General features: G+C 43.0%; 1 protein-coding gene across 9 annotated transcripts in view; it reads right to left on the bottom strand.

Annotated features, from left to right (window-relative positions):
- Nucleotides 1–1,920: 1,920 nt before the first annotated feature.
- LOC101064051 (ephrin type-B receptor 3) overlaps nt 1,921–20,586 on the bottom strand; it is a 49,137-nt gene continuing 30,471 nt past the window's right edge. The window contains exons 4-16 of one of the 9 annotated variants that reach the window (XM_029827851.1): nt 19,403–19,558; nt 18,224–18,559; nt 16,166–16,290; nt 15,675–15,837; nt 15,305–15,413; nt 13,882–13,934; nt 13,483–13,701; nt 11,621–11,868; nt 11,059–11,274; nt 10,689–10,874; nt 10,387–10,586; nt 7,185–7,340; nt 1,921–5,711 (exon numbers count right to left, since the gene is read on the bottom strand). In XM_029827851.1, the coding sequence (XP_029683711.1) occupies nt 5,603–5,711; nt 7,185–7,340; nt 10,387–10,586; nt 10,689–10,874; nt 11,059–11,274; nt 11,621–11,868; nt 13,483–13,701; nt 13,882–13,934; nt 15,305–15,413; nt 15,675–15,837; nt 16,166–16,290; nt 18,224–18,559; nt 19,403–19,558 (2,276 nt within the window). In that variant the 3' untranslated portion in view covers nt 1,921–5,602. The remainder of the gene's footprint in view (nt 5,712–7,184; nt 7,341–10,386; nt 10,587–10,688; nt 10,875–11,058; nt 11,275–11,620; nt 11,869–13,482; nt 13,702–13,881; nt 13,935–15,304; nt 15,414–15,674; nt 15,838–16,165; nt 16,291–18,223; nt 18,560–19,402; nt 19,559–20,586) is intronic. The other 8 variants (XM_029827853.1, XM_029827852.1, XM_029827854.1 and 5 more) reach the window with 8 other exon arrangements.

Raw genomic sequence — 20,586 nt, 5'->3', positions numbered from 1 at the left:
AGAAGTCATGCATATCTCTGGATTTATATTTTTTCCTTTGTCATATCGTCTTCAGCTGAAACCAAGAAACATAAGTGAGGACAGACATACAGACACACATGCTTCTTTGTTGGAAGCATTCGCCAATTAGCGGGTTTTGGGGCTGGTGTGGTAATTAGGCTTTCCAGTCGACTGTCTGTGCACAGCTTAGCCGAGGCTGGTCCGGAGCTAAACGCCTCGCTATTTGTCCAGCAATTATGTCAGGTCCTGATGTCACAGTGCAGACGTGACCAATTAGCTCTGCCAGGCTAAAGTGAAACAGACAGATTATGGCAGAAGCGCTGGGAATGAAAAATAGACAGCAAATGGGTGTTGGGTTGGTGTTTGCGTGGATCTCAGAAGAGGGGGGAGAACTGGGGATGGGCTCATGGAAATAAGAAAGGGATGATTAGAAAGGGAGGCAGAGCCTGGCTTTCGAAATGAGGAGAAGGAGGGGGTACGGAGGGTGTAAAGGAGTGGATTTCTTTCTTCTTCAGTGCTGCGGGATCATGTTGTGCATTGATCTTCACCCTGACGGACATGTAGCTGAGACATGCTAATGCATAATGATATATATGCTAATGGCGGCCCACTGACAAGTCTAAGAAACTGAGCTTTATTGACATCTTGGTAATTCTCTCCATTACATTATACGCCCTATTTGATGAGGAGGTGCACATTCATTCTACACAGTGCAGCTTGTGGTATTGTGACACTATAATAATCAAACAGCAACAGATGATACTGTAAGCACAACAGGAAGCTCTACTGTCTGGGCAAGTCAAAACATCGTTGGTGGTTTCTGAGTTACATTGCATCATAACTTACATTTTGCTGTTTAAGTGCCTTCTAATGTATCAGAAACTGGGATCAACAGCAAATGAAAACCTTGATAACCTTGATTCTTGTCAAGTGAGTTCATTACTAGCACAGAGAGAGAGGTGCAGCTAAATTTTCTGAATTTTTTGAAATTTACTGTAGCTGCAGCAACACAAGAAGTCCCATAATCCTATTCTCAGGGTGGATCTGCAGGCTGAAGTCTTTCAAAAAATATCTGCTCTGGCCAGACATAGAGACCACCTGAACCAAGGCTCTGTATTTAATTGGACCGGGTAGGGGAGAAGAGGGGAGCCAGGGGATGAAAACATGAGGCAGATAAGGTAGAATCTATGATCTGAGTGTCTTTTCTTGGGGAAAACAACACTGTCTCCTCTGTGCCTGCAAAGATGAGCGCACTTGGTATCAATTAATGGGCTTGAAAGGGGGATTTGTAAGACTCTGTTGATAGAATAGTGGACTGTAAAAATCAATTTGTTTGTATGATAATACATCTTGCAATTTCTAAGCCTGAGATGCATTGGTCATTATTCAAATGATTTGGGTTGATAATTGAAGCAATTGTGTGTTTCTAACTGTCAAAGGTTGGAGTTAAAACAAAATAACCTCTTAATTAAAGAACAGCACATGATAAGGTAACTAAAGGATACCTAAGGTGAAGACACACTGCTATTTATTGATTTACACACAATGGTTATCTCATCAGACAATGCTAATGCTAGCTAAAATATCTATCGAGCCTTTCTGTGCTGATCTTTGTGAGACTTGTGCTTTCCATGTTCCAATATTTGTTTGGTTGTTGAGCATAACTGAGATGGACACCTGTGTTAATGTAGTCGATTCAGCTAGTACAGAACACGAACCAGTTTGTTCGTTCCAGAACAGAGCTGTGCTCCACTGAGCGCCTGGTGGAAGTGTTTGATTAATTTGAAATGTGTTCACCCCTTTTCTATCCAAACTACATGGAGTGACATTCATTTAATGTTTTTAAAAAAAAATAAAGCAAGAAGGAAGAAACGTGAAGGAGTTCGTTACAAACACATAAAAACACACTCAAGAGATTCAGTCACATTTCTTAAATAATTTAATTGCAAAAAAGGGTCTTTTAAAAATATTTCTACAAGGATGCATCATATTTTTTTTTAGTAATTTGTTGTGTAAGGTCTGCACCATTAAATACATCTGAATGCTTTTCAAAGAGGAATCAACAATTGCATTTCTCAGCATTTTTTACACCCTCCCATCTCACTACACATGTACAGTGCACGCTGGAACAAATCACTTGCTTGTACAAAAAGTGGGGAAGTGGGGAAATTTCAAAAGTGACCAAAAACACAGATGTGGCGATTGTAAGAAGATAATAGTACTGTATATATTCATCTAAAATGGATAACGGGAGAAAAGAAAGTTAGCGGTGAAGTGGCGAGTGGTCTCAGAGAGGGTGGGTACATTTGTCTGGTGATCCGGGGATGAGGCAGAAATCAGGAAGCCAAGACTGAAGGAATGTCGGGATAGTTTGGACAACGTTGGCACGCGGAGAGATAAAAGCCTAAATTCTTCTGATGAACATGTTCTTGTATAAAACGGCAAACCTTGTATTTGACATACCTGTACAGACACACACACACACACACACACACACAAAAGTCTAACAGTCCGAATATCAGGGTGAAGAGGGCAACATGAGGGTGAGCTCCATGACCACCAGAGGATAGTGAGCAGCCCCGTGAATGTGTGAAAATCCACTGATGGATTAATTGTCTGCACTTAATCATTCAGAGATGTGCAACTCATCGCTCACAGCCGGTTGACTTTGGTGAACCCAGCGACAGATCCCTGCGGAGCCCGTGCCTCGTTGGCGGTTCCAAAGTGCAGCTATTTCTTAGGAGTAGAAAAGTCTGCTATCTGATCATATTTAGCCCAGAAATTTACCCCATTTTTTTTTTGCTTTTTGCTCATCAACTGTGTCTTTTTGGTGTCACGTCACTGACAGCAGGGCTAAGGCTTAGCTGGCTGAGCTAAGCTCCCGTGTAAAAACTGGGCTCCTGATTACATTTGTTCCATTCCACTTTCTCCAGACAACACGCGCTGTCACCATTTTCCAATCACAGAGCTGATTTTCTGTAGGAGGAAACAAAACAATCCTGCAGAATAATTGCAAGGGGGAAGAAAAAGTCTGACTTGCTAACAGGCACTTTCATCACTGGATCATTATAATAAATCAGACTAATGGTAATGCAACTTCATCACTGGAGCGCATATCTGAATCGATATTATTAATAAAAATCACATAATGCATCTGTCCTGAAGAGAACAAGCACTTTAGAGTGAAGTGTGAAGCAGTAATGTAAATCTAATGGAATCAAGTTTTGCATAACGTCCTCACTGACTTTTGAGAACCAAAGAGAGACTTTACTGGTTTTCATAAATTCCATTTCTTGTAGCGATGGGCGGATTGATCAGTTTAGTCTCAAATGACTTGAAATCCAACTGGGGAATTAGCATCCCACAGTGGACGTGGACGCCCTTGCACAGTTGCTTTCGTTTATGAAGAGGGTACCTACAGATTATGCCTGTGCCCATGCCAGGCTTGTGGATCCTGTGCCACCCTAATCACGCGGCAGCCTCTGCCGAGACGGGATGATTGCAGGCCAGACAGGAAATGAATGGAGATAATGACAGGTCGGCCTGATGCATGGCTGCCGTCGGTGCGTGCTCATATCCTCAACATGCCATTTGGGCTACAGCGTTCATCAGCATGGCAGAAAAAAATGTAGATTTCTCTACTGACAGCTCGGAATTTTCTGATTGCGTCTATTGTACAGGCTGCAGTTTTACTGAACGATGAGGCCGTTGAGCTGATTGACGGCAAGGTTGCATCATTTCTGGACAAATCCATTAATGGGAGATGCAGGAGGACCTCATTGTTGGAGCTGATCAGAAATAGTTACCATCTTAACAGAACAAAGGTGTACTGTGGTGGTCTTGCTGGAGGTTTCAAGATGACATAACTGGAAGACTATTAGTGATACGTCAGTGCTTCAGAACTTGCCTTTGTGGTGAGTACAAGACTTGGGTGGCTCGCACGTGCACACAAACGCACACACAACAAAGGACAGAGAGCAAAAACAAGGCGATCGGTCACCTGATCGAGGTTGTTGTCCGTCTCTACCACGTTCCCTTCCGTTCATTTCACTCCATTTTGTCAAAAAAGCACAATTTTTCTCATTATTTATCATATTTTTCATTAAAAAACATGTACAGGCTGTTTAGAACAACAACAAAAATACAATATCCAATTTATAATATGCCATTTCTTTTAGTTTAATAATCATCAATTCAATAGGTGAATCCTCTTGGAGTTTATCTCTCTGATTGTTCGGGGTCCACGGTCCCAAATGGCCTGAAAGTCACCCGGATCGGCTACAGGGTACAAATAAATACACAGGGCAGGATGTCAAAAAGAAAGGAAAACAGGAAATCTGATTATTTCTACTGTAAATCCAGACAATAGTAGGTAGAAAGTAAGGTGTCCATCGTGGTTTCTCCTCTGCATAATGCATATACATATATATCACTTCATATATGTATGTCCTAAGTTCATTTTTTGGACTGATTTTTTTTAAGTTTAACAGTTGTCCACGGAATATAGCATAATCATTTCAGATATATTTGCTCCTTGTCACGGTTCAGTTCATGCGGTAATTCTCGCCCGTGGCAAATATAAGCTGTATTGTACAGTATCTTTGAGTCCAGTTTGACACCCTCCCGCAGCCAAGCGTACGTAATTACACATACACGCACACACATACGGGGAAAAAAAAGTTGCACACAAAAGGCCGAGTGGTCTTTTTGTCGTGTTGCCAAAGTCCTCGCTGGACAACACATACGTACAGTGTCCAGCAGGGTTACTCGGGTCTCTGGCCGTGATGAGACCTTCCAAAAAGTAATGAAAAAAACAACAAAAAAGAAACTGGGTTATAAAAAGAGTAGGTGTTGATCCCAAGCTGTGGAACTAACGAGTCTCTCCACATGTAGAGATTATTACGGATCCAAAACAAGTTTCCATAAATGGGTTTGGCCTCCTTTGACATCTTCTGACCTCTTGACTTTTACCTCACTTCTTCTCTCCTGTCACCCTTTTTCCTTCTATCCTCGAGAAAGTGCCCTTTAAGAAAACACACCTTCAATATGAAGGTGTATGACGACACTAACGTGCAGAGTAAAACGAGTTCTGGCAGGGCGGGGGACTGCCTGCTTTCTCCCCTGGGACCTTTGTTTGTCAGTTCGTGTGTCTGTTTCCAGCTCGTTTCGTCTTCCATCCGTCAAAGCGGCGCGGAGAAGGGAGGGACTCTGAGCGTGGATCGGATTAGGAAGTTTCACCTACTGAGCTAAGGCCGGCCTCTCGAAAACACACATGCATGCAAACGTCAACCCACACCAGAGCTGGTGAGGCACGCATGGGATATATGTGGGGAGTTAACTCTTCAAATAAAAACACACACTCATTCCGACTGGGTGGAAATCAAAAGAACAACAACGGGTAACAAAAAAGCAGGAACAGGAAATGGAACTAGTAGAGAAAATAAAAGAAAATAGTCAGAGGCACTGCAAGCCAGTTTCATATCAACCAAGTGGTAGAGATGGGTCAGGCAGCTAAGGTTTTCCAATGGCTCTCTCTGGTACAGTTCCTCCCCGTTTTCCTGTCTGGCTAATCTTGGACTGCATCTGTTCGTGCCCTATCGCTTCACACCTGGACAGGAAGTGTTTGGTTCATCTGTAGTCGCATATCTTGAATGCTACCGAGAATCTTCTTCTGATGGCCAGCCAGCGTTACTCCTATCCGCAGTAAATCCCTGGAAGGAGAAGAAAGGGGTAGAAAATGAGAACAGGTGGCTCGCGATGTGAATAAAAATGGGAAAATACAGAAACTCCAGGAGAAGTTTCATTCCACCTCCAACGGTAAGGTTGACTGTTCCGGGAGGGCATAGGAACACAGTGGAAATCCCCCCTTTAATGGATGACTTGGTCAACAAACTGAGAAAACTCATTTGGTTATCACCCCTGCAACATTTTGTTCTCTGGCAGGTGGGCAAAAGTGGAGATGTAAAGGCAGTTAATGATTAAATGGGAAAAATAGCTGCTGTTCAGCAGCTGGGAAGTGTTTGCCAGTTCACATCGCCTACTGAAACTGATGCAAGTCTCCATTCGGGAATCTGACGCCATTGTTTTTCAGGATGTCGGATTTAGCTTCACCAGCGTTGCAAGTCATCGTCGCCATTTAATAATGTCCAAGAGACATCGGCGCAAACAAGAACCGCGGGCCTCGTGTAATCTTTCAGAGGTTTGCACCAGCAACTGTGTAATCTTGGCAGCAGGGTGAAGGTCTTCACCTCAGGTCGAGGGTGCAGCAGGAAAAATATGGAAATGTCGACATATATTTAACATTAATGCACCCCTCAAAGGCCTGGGAGAGTGAACCTGTGTCGTCTGTCATTAATCCAAATGATTGGGAGAACATTCCATGAGCTGATGGCTATGAGCAGAGAGCAGCCTGCGTTTGGTGCGGTGATTAGTTCACACACACCACACACACACACACAATAGGACTGTGTAATCTAATATTATCCAAAGACACTCCGCTTTGCTTGTCTCAATGTCTTTCTGACTCCATCTATTATGAGCAAACACACATATTCTGCATGCGTATGCACAGGTGCTCACGCGCGCACGAGGTTCCTCTCTGAAGCCAAACACAAACGCATCACAGCAATTCTGCCTAATATTCCGCTATCCCTATCAGTGCAGCGATGGAGGATGAAATGATAATAAATGGGTGCCATTAGAGGAATTAGTGGCCATTAAGGGCAACAGAGAGCCACAGTACACCACACCTGTCAGCCCGGCCAAATTGAAACAAATTACCCCCACCTCCATTGCCTATTACGGAGCTAATGACAATAATTTATTTATCATTAGATTCCTTATTCATTTATTTGATCATGGTTGGCATCCAGTTTTAATATTTCCCCCCATTGCATCATTTCCTGTTTGTAAACATGACAGATGGTGGTTTGAGTGATGAAGGTCAACTGGATTTCACATTTTTGAAAAAAAAAAAAAATTGTGTGTGGAGCAGATTATTTATGTTATTATGTAAGGAGTTTCTAGTACAAAAATAATAAAAACCTACTCAGTTTCAGAATTTAGTAGCGTAACACTACTCATTGTGCTCTATTTACAACACTTCTGGAAATGTGTTTATTATTTCCATACAACTTCAGCTGCGCTCAGTCAGTCACATCAGGCCTGATTAGTGCTCCACTCACTCTGCTGTCATCTGGGCCACCAGATCAAAGGAAGCAAATCCGGCGTTGACAAAGTTGTCACGGTAACGGCTCATCTTGATGGCATCCAGCCAGTCCCCCACAGTGGTGAAAGTGGTATAGTCTGGCACACAGCGGTCAAGCAGTGGCTGGGATACCCTACATTAAAAAGCGGGGGAGGAGGGTGGAGAAAAAGAAAGAGAGAGAGAGAGAGTGGGTTAAGGTCGTCACTCAACTGCCTCCATGGGCCACCTCACACCCCCCGCTGAGCGCCACCTCTCCATCTCTCCACCTCTCCTCCTCTCCTTTCCTCTCCCCTCTCCTCATCTCTGTGTCTAGGGAGTTGCCTGCAGAGGGGTCGAGGGTGGAACGTATGAGTGGGTGGGGTGGGATGGGGCACTTTATGACAGTGGAGAAGACTGGCTGGAGGCTCGAGTGGTGGATGCTGGCGCTGCAGCTGGTGAGGCGAGATAGCGTGTACAGAACAGATGTCAGCTTTGGTCTCAAATGGAAACTCTGGGAAAATCTCCCTTTTCTTGTTACAGGGAGATGTCAGGGAGTTGGTCAGACATGCAAACAAGCAATGACACAAAAAAAAACCCAATGTGAAATTAAATCTTTGTGCTGGTTTAGATTTTCTAACCTACAAAGGTGGTTTGTGTCTGAACTGGAATGATTGGATTCTGTGTGGTTTTTATGGAGCCATCAAATCCACTTTAGTTTGTCCAAACTTGGTGTCAACATCAGCTAAACACCAAGGATGAAAGCCAGGATCCTGAATCCAACTATACCAAAGATCATGCGACCCAAACTTCTCTGTAAACACGTGCGACATTCCGAGCTTCGCGGCTCACACACGTTCCCGTGCTCGATGTTGCTTTCACATGTATTCACACACAGAATGTTGTCAGTGGCAACATAAAAAGGTTAAAGTGCTAGCAGCAGCGGCCTAAAAACAGATGTGACCCACACACAAGGGGAAAACCCCTGCCAGACTTAATAATAATAACCTCATAATTGTGCATTTAGATGTTCATATTCTGACCAGAGACCTGTCTAGAGACACTGACATATGACAAAGTGGAACCAGTAGTTCAAGTACATAATATAGCGTATTTTCCCCAATTAGCTCGATTACTATCTAAATTTAACATTTGGGATTCTGGGGATAAGTAAATTTACATTTCATTAAAAATAAAATGTCTTACTCACATAGGCACTCTAATCTTCCCACACACACTGTGTATCACTTGGCTCTGCTGACGCTGGCTTTATAACCTCAGTTCTATCTGTCTGTCTACCTACAGCCGCAATCACCGCTGAAACGCATGACAGACTACTGCTCAAGGTTCTAAATGAGTGGGCGTAAATGCACAGTACCCCGCGAACAAGGAAATGCCCTGACAACCATCCAGCCAATTGACAATGATAAAAGGGTAAAGTCGATGCATCAACATATAATGCAGATGATAAATGAATCAAAACACGTGCACCTGCATGTGCACCTAAATGTTTCCAACTGGGCTCTCAGGAGTCACAGCTCTGTGCAAGGGAACCCTTGTCATCTGTAATTGTCACTGTTTGCAATTTCATTATACCAAATCCCAAAACTTTTTTTTTTCTTTTTCTGAAAGATGCCACAACATAGCATAAGAATACAACTCCCCCTGAAAAAAGAAAACCTTGCTGCATGTAAAGCAGATGTCCTGTACATCGTTAAACAAATGTCACTGGGATAGTAAAACTGTGTCTGTGCGAATGCACACCTGCGGACGGCCCAAAAACGACCTTTCTCAGGACAAAAGTGTGTGCTGATCAATGCCGCAGATAGAGGGGCCACCTTGGGAGTTTTAATAAAACTGCACAACAACTAAGAGTAAAGTTGAGGTAGGAGAGGTGCAGGAGCTGAGGGAAGAGGAACAGGCAAGGTTGCGGGAAAACTGAAAGAGCACCACTGTCTCCCTTCTCTCTGCTCTGCTGATCCCTGTCATCCATTTTGATGGCATTAGATTCATTAACAATTAAAAGAGGAATGGAGAGGGGAAAGTAGGAGAAAAGGCATGTGGGGGAGTTAATAAAAGTGGTACAGAGGCTCCATTGAGCGGTGTAGATGGAGTGATTTTTAATAAGGCCTATGCTTCAGAGCCCAAGGCCCGGGGCCATCGTTAACGCCGGGCTCTTAATAGACTATTGTTAGTCCTCTTTCTCTTAAGTTGGCTTCAGAAGAGTACAGATACTTTCTGGCCACATGTGAATTGGAAGCAACCATGCGGCAGGAAAGCTGGATCATGTTGCTATCTGGAGAGACAATGACCACTGTAAAAGCATAAAAAAACATATTTGTAAAGCAAACGAAGGTCGGCTGGTCGTCACAGCTAAAGAAATTTGGAGTTGCTGCACGTCAAGTACTCATAACAAGATGGTTGTACCAGACAGCTAACCTCTAGCCACCCTTCAATGCTGAGAAGGACAACGATATCATCGCTGCCTCCTCCCTTGTTAGGGTTGTCAGCAGGAGGCCACCTCTCTACTGGCCCGTTTTAAAACTCGTTACTGACTAATTAAAAGGCGCTCCTGTCTCTTTTTTTGCATCATTTTAATCGAACTAATTAACCGCAAGCCTAATCTTCTAAGAACGTCACTCCAGTGGCCAACCGAGACCCTGGTTTCCCCCATGAGCCTCAACCGGGATTGTCTGTGGCAATCCCTCAAGACAGAAAGACCCTGATAGGTAGGTCACCCTACCTCCCTAAAGTTCCAACTCTGGCACCTTCCGTGCTCCAAGTTCTTTCCAAGAAACAGGTTGCGTTGAGAGGTTGTGGAGCTAAATGTAGTGTGACACCACTGACTGTGCTCCCAGTTAGCAGGGGACGATACAAACTTTAACCATTACGTCAGAGTGGACCTGTACATTAAATGCAATGGAAACCATTGCAGATTTGTAAGAAAGTCACTCTGATTGACAAAAGTCAGGCAGGCTTTGCTAAACACATCCATTCAGAAAACTATACAGGCTTTTTATGAGACAGCCTCCACCTATATCCATGATTATATGCTCGTAATTAAACATTAGTCCCCTTCATGGAAATCTCTAAACCGCCACACAAACCTAAACTCAGGTAGTGTCATTTACGAACCTTTAAGATTTGGTTCATCGCAGTTTATTGAGCCAAATGTGCTTTTCTGTCAGAACATGAGAGCTTACCCTGTGGATTGTGTGCTGTTGGTAACCACCTTGAGGCTGGCAGCATTACGGATAAGCTTATCCAGTGTGGCCACGATTTGGGTGAATTTGGGCCGCAGGTTCCTCTCTTTCACCCAGCAGTCTAGCATGAGCTGATGGAGTGCCGTGGGGCAGTCCATGGGGGGCGGGAGCCGATAATCCTGCTCCACTGCATTTATCACCTGAATAAATATGAAGGGAATTAAAATAATTTCAAGTAAAACAGAAAAGAAAGGATCTGGACAGGATTTTCAGGATTTTTTTGTCAAAGCACATCAACTTACATCTTGATTGCTCATGTCCCAATACGGCCGCTCGCCATACGACATCACTTCCCACATGACAATACCATAACTCCATACATCACTGGCCGACGTGAACTTTCTGTATGCAATGGCCTCCGGAGCCGTCCAGCGAATGGGGATCTTCCCTCCCTGTGGATATGCGAATGAGTATGTGAGCATGAAATACTGGGGGAGGATGGAAGAAACACACAATCACACACATACAAGAGGAAGAGAGAGGGTGAGAAAATAACACCGTCTAGAGGAAGTGTTAATGCACAACACAGGGTACATGCTGTTAAACACTACAGACACACGAAGTTAGTAGCAACAGCAACACCAGAATGGACACATAGACATCCCGACTCACCAGGGTGCTGGTGTAGGTCGGATCTGACGGGTCATCCTCGAGAAAACGGGATAGTCCAAAGTCAGAAACTTTACACACCAGATTACTGTTGACGAGGATGTTGCGCGCCGCCAAGTCTCTGTGCACATAGTTCATGTCCGACAGATATTTCATGCCTGCTGCGATGCCGCGCAGCATGCCCACCAGCTGGATCACTGTGAACTGCCCGTCATTCAGCTGGCAAAAGAATAGAGGGAAGGAAGGGTATAAATGTGATTACAGATCAAGGTTTCAGTCTTTGCTGTAATGAACTCTTCTACATTCTGCCATCCATTTATGTGCTCTATTTCTCCTTGGAGGCTTCAATTTATTTGAGACTTTCTACATGTCAAAACTGCCTGAATGCACAACTCAGATATCTAAGGTTGACTTGGTGAGAACTTTTTAAATTTCATCCCTCAAAAAATCTGAAATATAATATACCGGTAGCTGTAACCTAACTTGAGCTAATTGTTGTAGATTCAAACACTTCAAAAGGCCAGGCCAATGATAAACCCAGTCTTTGGGTGCATGATTTCCTCACCCTTAAGAATGAGTCTAACGCTCCGTTCTCCATGAACTCTGTCACAATCATCACTGGCCGACTCTTCGTGACCACCCCTTCCAGCCGGATGATGTTGGGATGGTCAAACTGGCCCATAATGGACGCCTCAGACAGGAAGTCTCGCCTCTGCCGGTCAGTGTAGCCCACCTTGAGAGTCTTGATGGCTACAATTATCTCCCGCCGTCCAGGCAGCTTGAGGCGGCCACGGCACACCTCCCCAAACTCTCCTACGGGAGCCCGGGTAACACATAGATACAGCAAAAAAAGAGAAAGACAGAAAGAGGGATGGGAGAGAAGAATGATGGAGGAGTGTAAGAGAGTGGGGGGAAAGAAGGGAGAGGGCACAATTAACTGGTTAGAACCAAGGAGCCAGGGAAGGATTGGAGGAAGGGTGATACGGAGGGGGGGGGGGGGAGGGACTGCAAGAAAAGCCATGACTATAGGCCAATTTTATGAGATGGTGGGAATGGAGGGAGCATTCAGTGCTTCTTTTCTTTTGAACTATAAAGCAGTAGAATAAAATATATAAATATTTTAAAACAACATGGAGAGTTTAGGGCAAAATGGCACTTGGGAAAATCTCTGCATGTTGAAAATAAAATAAAACTGGAGGAAAAGGAGGTCAGGCTTATGATGAATGAAGGGGACAGGGATGAGGGGGGCGGTGCTAAGCTTCTGATTGACTGGAGAAGCGGACGCAGGCGGAGGAGACAGGGGGGGACAAAAGCTTGGGGTTTCTGGGGGTTTTGGACAGTTTTTGTTTAGATTCTACACCAAGCGTGTGCAAGAACGCAAGACAAATATGGCAATGACAGCAGTGTGTGCCAACACAGTTGCAGAGGTGATTAGGTGTGCGGGATTTCAGGAAGGGCAGGCGAGGGATGAAGAAATGTGGGTTGAATTAGGGAGGTGGTAAATGAAATGGAGGGGGGAGGGAAGACAGGGATTGAGGGCTTGTCACTTTGAAGGCGAATGCTGGGAAGCGACTGTAGTAGTAGTCTCAGCAGCAGAAGAGCTGTTGCAGTAGTAGTAGTAGTAGTAGTAGTAGTAGTAGTAATGTAGCAGAGGTAGCAGTAGGGGCTTCCTTCTGTCCTTCACTTTGGCTGAGATACATTGCTAAGCAAATCATCCACACTTGGCACAGTCCTGCAGCTTTGAGCAGAGATATTACTAACAAATATTTCAGCAAGAACAAATAGTCACCTATCTACAACATTAAAAGTTAGGATTTCTAACGGAGGGGAGACAACCACATGGGGTGTAAAGTATGTATAAGGGTCAAATACAACAATAGTATTCTCCTATTCTATGATATATAAAGAGGTTCTCAGGGCAATGTGAAGTGCGTTGGAGCAGAGGTTGCCAATCCTGGACAAGAAACATCTTATGCCCTCTCGAGATATTTTTTTAGGGAAATACAGAACTCAAATATCATTCTCTCCCAGGCAACCAAAATGCCACTGTAGAGTGTATTGAATTCTTGAACTGTGACAATGTTCTGTCATAAAGCGTATACACTGATCATTTCTAAATATCAAAATATCAATTGAAGAATTGAAATACAATCTGTCCAGTAAATATCTTCTGTGTGGGCTTTCTTGGATGAAAATGAAAAGTTATTATAATGCAACAGACCTCTTGTTCCAGGATTGGGTTTTTTTCTTGAGTGTGAATTGGTCCATCACACATACATTGGTTCGATACTAGGATTGAGTCATGCTCATTTTAAAGTACACACTGTAGCTACTAATGCTTAAAAAACAGGGGGCATCTGGAGTTTCTAGAGATGAACAAGGGGGGAGGGGCGAGGAGAGGACTAGCGATGAATTAAGTGAAAGTACCGCTTGGTGTGATGTCCTCTAATGGTATGGCCTGGAGGTGACTAGCAGTCTTCCCCCTGTTGCTCAGGAGCTTTGGTGGGTTACCTGCGCCAATGACCTCCTCGATCTTCACGCAGGAAACGTCTATCTCCTTGGCAAACTCGCGCACCGCCTCATTGGGGTCTTCATAGGTGAAAGGGTCAATGTAGACCTTCATTCCCGGCGTTACTATTGGGGATTCAGTGACAAGAACAGGAAAGTGAATCTCTGGAGTCAAATATAGACCAAATACATAGGCTAGGACAATTAAAATATTCACATACAAACAAGCAGATTAGGATGTTTAAACACAGCTCTATTAAATCATATTTTAAATACTGTAAATTGGTTAGTTTAGAGTATGCCAGCAAAAAGACTTACTGTACTGCTGCAGTTTCTCCGTGTATTCTGACTCTGAACCATTTCTCTGCTTCCTGTTGTGACAGAAATAAAAGAGAAACTGAGTTGCATGAATTGCACCCAGCATGGTGCAGATATACAGCAAAAGAACAAAGGCGCAGAGAGAAAGCTGAACCTTAATACTATAACTGTGTCTAATTCCTTTCTTTTTCTTTGGTTTAAGGTCTGTATATTCAGATGTCCCTGGAGGGAAGTCAATTTTGACATATCTGGATGCAAATGACTTTTTGTCTGCTTTTGCAGTAGAAGCAAATACTTCAGTGATCGATGTTAATGATTTAATCTTTGGGAATGTAAGACAGACTAAAACAGAAGAAAATGACATCATTGTCTCCAGCAGTAACAATAAGCAGTATTCAGTCCCGGTGCTTTCAGACTGCAAAACAGAGACAAAAACAGGCTGAAAACGCAAGCTCAGCTATTCCGCCTTTCTCGCCCTGCAGACACGGCACAGTACATTTCAATTTTTACAAGTTGTTCTCATGGAATCACACGTTGCTGTATTTCTTTCATTGTGTTTTTGTCTACTAATCTTGTCTCTTCTTTGCCTGTACCCTGTCTCCCAGTGTCTGTATCATTATCTGCCGGCATGTGTCCCTTCTACACCAGAGGGGTGAGCACAAAGACTATGACAGCGAGAAGTCTGGGTTGATGAAATCACATGCTAATGCGCTTCCTTTGTTGTCTAACAGTAACCAGGGCACGAATACCCAATGGCGATTTGCATCTTATTTCAAATTTTAATTTGGCAATGGAATATGCTGAAGCTCTGGGTTTTGTGGTATTATACAATTTCCTCTGTTTTACGTTGTGAGAGATGGACAATGTCAGTATAAAAGCAGAAAAGAATAAGGACGATAAAAAGAGAACAGGGGAACTAAAGAGGATATTTTTCAAATTGTAGAAAAAAGCCTGCGAGTACAAGTCAGTAGTGGGCAATAATCTCTAATATGCAAACACGCTGCATTTACAGCCTGACAAATATATGGTGTGAAGAAGAACGCTCATGGATAAAGTTGTATCTTTCCACGCACTGGATCCCAGCAGATGAGCTTCTGCATGTGTCTTTTTCTGTAAGCCAAACATACAGTCAGGTCTGAATGCCTATCAAATCCAACAGATGCTCTATCCCGCTGTTTCCAGTGAGCAAAGCAGTGTTTTGGACAAAGCTGTTTATTATTCACAGTTTCTGAATGCTAATCTGGAATTCAGTGGCCTCTCACAGGTGGCAAAGCAATCCGCTGAGAGTGCTCAATGGTCCCTCAGAGGACACGCAATCAAAGCTGACATTTGAAATCTCTGGGTGTATTTTCCTCAATGTTTTCAAATTGAACATACTTGCTTGTCATATACTGAATGTTTGCGTGATGGGTTATATTCTGACCTGAGGCAGACAATAGCAATGACCACGACTGCGATAATGAAGACCAAGCTGGCAGTAATGGATCCTACGATGAGCGGAAACTGCTCCTGCCATGACTTTGGAGGATCAGCTTTAAGGGTCAAGGAGAGGAAATGGTTAAAAGAGCAATCTTTTGTCATCAACCAATGTATTTGTAATCAGTAGAAACTAGACAAGTCAGTTTTGCTACACAGAGCCTGATGCACTGTCTGATTACTAATAAAAGCACATACGATAGTCCCATAAGCCTATGAGAGTCACACTTATGCATATTGTTATAAAGATATTGGCCCTCAGTCTAAAATATTGCAGTATATCCCTGTGTAATGAAGTAAGTTGAAGAGCTGCATACTTTGTAGATTGGTGCTGAAGTGAGCCGGGCTACTGTAGCGGCCATAACCAGCCACAGTCCGAGCACGGACCTGCACCACATAGGATGTACCAGCCTTGAGACCTTCGATGCGGGCATTACTCCGTTGGGCAGTCATGGTATGGGCGATGGCCTCACCCTGATCCTGCAGAAATAAGGCAATCAATGGTAAAAAAAATTTTAAAAAAAATTAGACCAATTTTGTAATTACTTAGTAATAACAGTTGTGTGACCAAGAAAAGTCTGACCAAGAGACAAATCAAACAAAAATTATGAATGAGAGAAACTGAGATATAAGGAGGGATACAGAATGAGGCCAATAAAGAGGATGATCTCAAAAGCTGTGGCCGGAAATTGTGACTTGCCTCATCGCAACCATATGCTTATCAGGCGAGGCATTGTTTCCCCATTTACAGAAACACCATGGAAGTCAGTGAAATGGGATTGAATTAGAGGCATAAACCACTGTTTACCTTCTCATGGTACTTAATCTCATAATCCAGAATGATTCCGTTGGGCTTCTCTGGAGGTAGCCAGGACAGGCTCATGGTGCTCGCCGTGGCCGACATCAGGTGAACTGTAGGTATTGCAGATGGAGCTGGCAAAACCAAAGGAGAAGGATAATCACCTTTATTTATTTATATTTCCTCTATTGTGTCTTTTGTATGTGCATGCCCTTTGTGTGTCCGCAGGCTGTGGGCTTTGTGAGAAGCTTTGGGTGATAGTTAGTATGCAACCCCATTCTCCACTAGTGCTCCAAGTCTCCCTCCCTTAACTTCCTGGGAGGGAGAGGGGATGCCTGATTCTTGTGTGATGAGAGAATCAAATGACAAAAGAGATGGAAAAGTTTCTGGTACTAGCAGATTCCTTACATACTCTTACTTGTTAGCAAAGCTGTAGGTAAGAGGACACATTAAGATGTAGACTATTGTCAAACTATTGCCATTTTATTTCCTTTTAAAACACGGAATTTTTCTTTGTTCTATTGTGATAGCACATCTGAGCGATTACTGGATTCTGTCAGAAATTGTTGGTTTTTCTTGAGCGAAAACCATAAATACACTTGCATTTATATATATTTTTCTTTTTTATTCTGCTGTCCACATTAGTTCCAAGGCTGTCTGTCTCTTTCCAGTCCAGACTTGTCTACCCCTTTGACTATCCACCTCCTCACATTGAATTTTTATCTTTGTTGCTTGATTTTAACCTCCAGTGGTAAATTTAGCTTCAAAATATTTTGTTTTCCTATGAACAGTTTTACCTTTAGGATGTCCCCATCTCACTTTTATCATATCTTTTTCTCTTTATCTCTCCTGCCTGTTTTTTAACTACTTAGATAAGTTCTTTGATCCCGTTTGGGTAAATCTGTTCCTCCTCTTTTGCCCATGTTTATGGTCAGACAGCTTTTGTTTTTTTCCTCATTCTCTTTGCCCCGTCACGTTCCTTTCCCTGTCTCATTCACCCCCATCCTGGCCTTTCACATCATTCTTTCCCTTCCTGAAGACAGTGCTTCCTGAACAGATCCCTGATTCCAGCTAAGGGATTAGGGGGCCTCCGGTGGGAGAAGACCTTGCAGTAACCATGGAGGTGGCCTCTGTGGCTTATCACCACCCTATTATTTATTTTGGTTCTTAAAAGGTGAATGGGCATGCAGGGATGGTTTTGGGACTACACAGGGGAATAATCTGATCACAGCTGATGCTCTTTTGTGACCACCCCTTCTTTTTACCACTATCCCGACACCCACCTAACCCCAGACCCAAAAGGGTGGCCACTGCTCTCATGAAGTGATGAAACCCTGACTTGAGGTCCCTTCAGGGCCTTTTGCTCCTTGACTCACAAACATAAGGCATTCCTAAAGATTTAAGAAGCAGTAAGGCAACAAAGACTTGGGGAGAAGAGAGAGAGGGTGGGGAAAGGAATAAGGGATAATCCTCTGAGTTCTCTAAGCCTGCAGAAATTTACGTCCATGACACAACAACTTAAGAAGAAAAGTCCCAAAATAAAATTCTAAGTCTTAACAGCACTCAATTTTACTGAGGTCATGAAAATTAAAAAGTTAAGGTAAAACAATTCAAAGCTAAAGTTTTAAAGAGCAGCCTATGTACAAAGACTGTATCGAAACTTAGAATTATTACTTTGTCCTTCTCTTATTTGTATAATGTCCTAGTTACTCTAGTATGATGTGGGCTGGTACAGCAGTGGGTTGGAAGCAGTGGGCTGTTGGAATACTGGGGGTTCAACATTATGAATACATTCTGCCTCGCTATTGCTATTTGCAGCAGTGTTAGCACTGAGCACGCTGTGGGTGTTTGAAAGAGGTCCTTTTCCTAAGCTCATTCAGAAGACTGTCTTCCTTCTCAATCCATGTTCAAAGAGAAAATATGCAACACACTCCCACATGGATGCAAGCTATTGATCTCCACTTCTTGAGCGTAAAGTATTTTCTTTGACCGCTTTTTATATCATTTCGAAATTTAGCTGCATTTTCAAGTTTCATATTCATCATCTGAAGCAGAAGCTCTACCTACCGGCCTGATTTGTGGTGATGTTCACTGTGGAGAACTGAGGTGAATACGGGCTCTTGTTGGAAACACTGTTGACCGCCTGGATCTCAAAGCTGTACTGCGTGTGAGCTTGCAGGTTGCGCACTGTCACGCGGCGCTGGGTCAGCCCAAGGTGGCGTGGCGAGATGTCGACATTGTCGTCACAGCGTGAGCACATTCCCCGCTCAGGCAGACACTTCTTGCAGATGACGTTGAAGAGGACATCATCACGCCCACCCAGGTCTCTTGGCTCACTCCATTCCAGGACCAATGAGGTTTCGTTAACAATTGAGATGACATTTCGCGGTGAAGAAGGAATTGCTGCAAGAGGGACGATGGATTACATTATAAAAGTAGGTTTGCATTGTGAATTAATTTATTATCCATGGACAATAGGTGTATAGACATTTTCCTATGGACATGCTAACAATAGGCTGAGTCTCGTACTGCACAATATTATTACTTCTCATTATACGCATAAACATTTATTATTCAAAAGTGGGTATCAACAAAACTCATGACCCAATAATTTCCTTTGTGTTGTGGCATTGCTGCATTTTTCATGGACTAAGAGAGACAGTTTTTTCTTCTGTGCAAGAGTGCTCTAGCAATTCCACAGGAAAAAAAAGAGGACAGGAGTGCTGGGGGGGATGTGCAAGACAAGGTATTGGCAGAGTTTTAGCAATTCTTATCCAATTACCAGACCCTTATCTCTTTCTGCACTGTGAAAGAATCCATCTGTACAACAGAAGCAAAAGTGATATTATTTTGCCAACAGCGAAATAATTAGCTTGCATATATGCATGTTTGCCCTTAATGGAGACACTACCACTCCTGTGCTGTCTGTTTGTCAAGTGTGAGGAGCATGAAAAGTGGAGAATCTTGGGAGTTAAGAATGATGAAGTTTTGGATAATGCTGGGAAAGCAAGCAGAGTTGTTTGCTATCTGTGCACAGTGGTGGGAACATATTCGAGCCGACTTTTATCAGCCCCCAAGGGCACAACTCAAATATGACAGAGGGGGAAAACATTTACCACACAGACTTAAACTTTGTTTAACGAAGACTAACACAATGTTGGATGAAAAGTTCATTGTTCTAGTCAAAGCAAAAACATTTTCAATTTTAAAATATCTCATGTATAAGATAGATAAGTCTATATTTACTTGTGCAAGCGGAGTCTGGAGAATCGGTATCTGAGCGGTAGTAGCCAGTTCGACAGGAGCAAACAGTGGATGCTCCAGAGCTGGTGCGGCTGTTGGGCGGGCATGGTATGCAGAAACCGTCACCCTGTTTAGACTTGAAGGTGCCAGGGTTGCAAGCTGTGAAAGAAAAGAAACAGTATGAACATTAGAAATTTTTATTACTTAAAACATTATCTAAAAAAGCTTCAATTTAACCAAAATTCTTGGGCATAAATCTGGGTAAACAGCGAGGTGCACGTTCAAATTTGGTGAACGATTCCATGGTCGATTTACAGTTTCAGCTCAGTGGGTAAAACAAAAAACTATAAATGAAAAAAAGATTGCTTCACCTAATCATTTCATCACGTCTGCACAAACAAATCAGCTTTTTTTAAATCCTTAACAAAGCATTCTCTCCCTTCCTAGGCAGCGCAAAGCTGTCCGAATAAACACAAGATCTCACAAGCAGACTTGTCGAACAAAATTACCTACCAAACCATGTGCAGCAGTAGTGCTGACATGTTACTTCAATCATTAATGGCTTGCAGAGGGACATTACACAGGTGTATTTGTTAGATCATAATACACGTGTGTTTGGATACGTGTACAGAACATCGGTTGAGTCGGTACACGCTTTTCATCTTGATAATCATTGTCAGTGTCTATTTTACAGATCATTATCAATGTAGACCTATACACCCAACTGCCTTTGATGTGTTTTTGACTACTTGCTGAAGTAAATAATGACATGAAAACATGGTTTGTCTTTACAATTGTCCTATCTCTATTTATGGCAGCTATTTGGTCCTTTATAACTTTAGTGATAAGGTGTAGATGTACAGGGAAACACTGACAGCACCCTGATCCACAACGCTCTGGCAGGCTGCAACTCTTTGATAAATAGTCTCGTTAAAAGATGAATGAGTTTGCCGCTGAGCTTAATAAAAAACGATGAGAGCAGGTAAGGCAGGCAAAGTTTACAGGGGCCAGTTGATTAGCAGACTCACTAACGTATTAGCTTGTCAATGTCAAGGACAGACAGCTATGTTTTTTCCTCCATGGATAATTTGGATAACATCATATACTAATATTGAAATATACTGATATTAAAATAATACATTTAAGATCTTCCGGGGGTCAAAAACACAACAGATCTCATACCCTTA

This window comes from Takifugu rubripes, chromosome 20 (genome assembly GCF_901000725.2).
Source record: "Takifugu rubripes chromosome 20, fTakRub1.2, whole genome shotgun sequence".
NCBI lineage: Eukaryota > Metazoa > Chordata > Actinopteri > Tetraodontiformes > Tetraodontidae > Takifugu > Takifugu rubripes.
The sequence above is the reverse complement of the archived record's forward strand: the minus strand, read 5'-3'. Positions and strand labels throughout refer to the sequence as shown.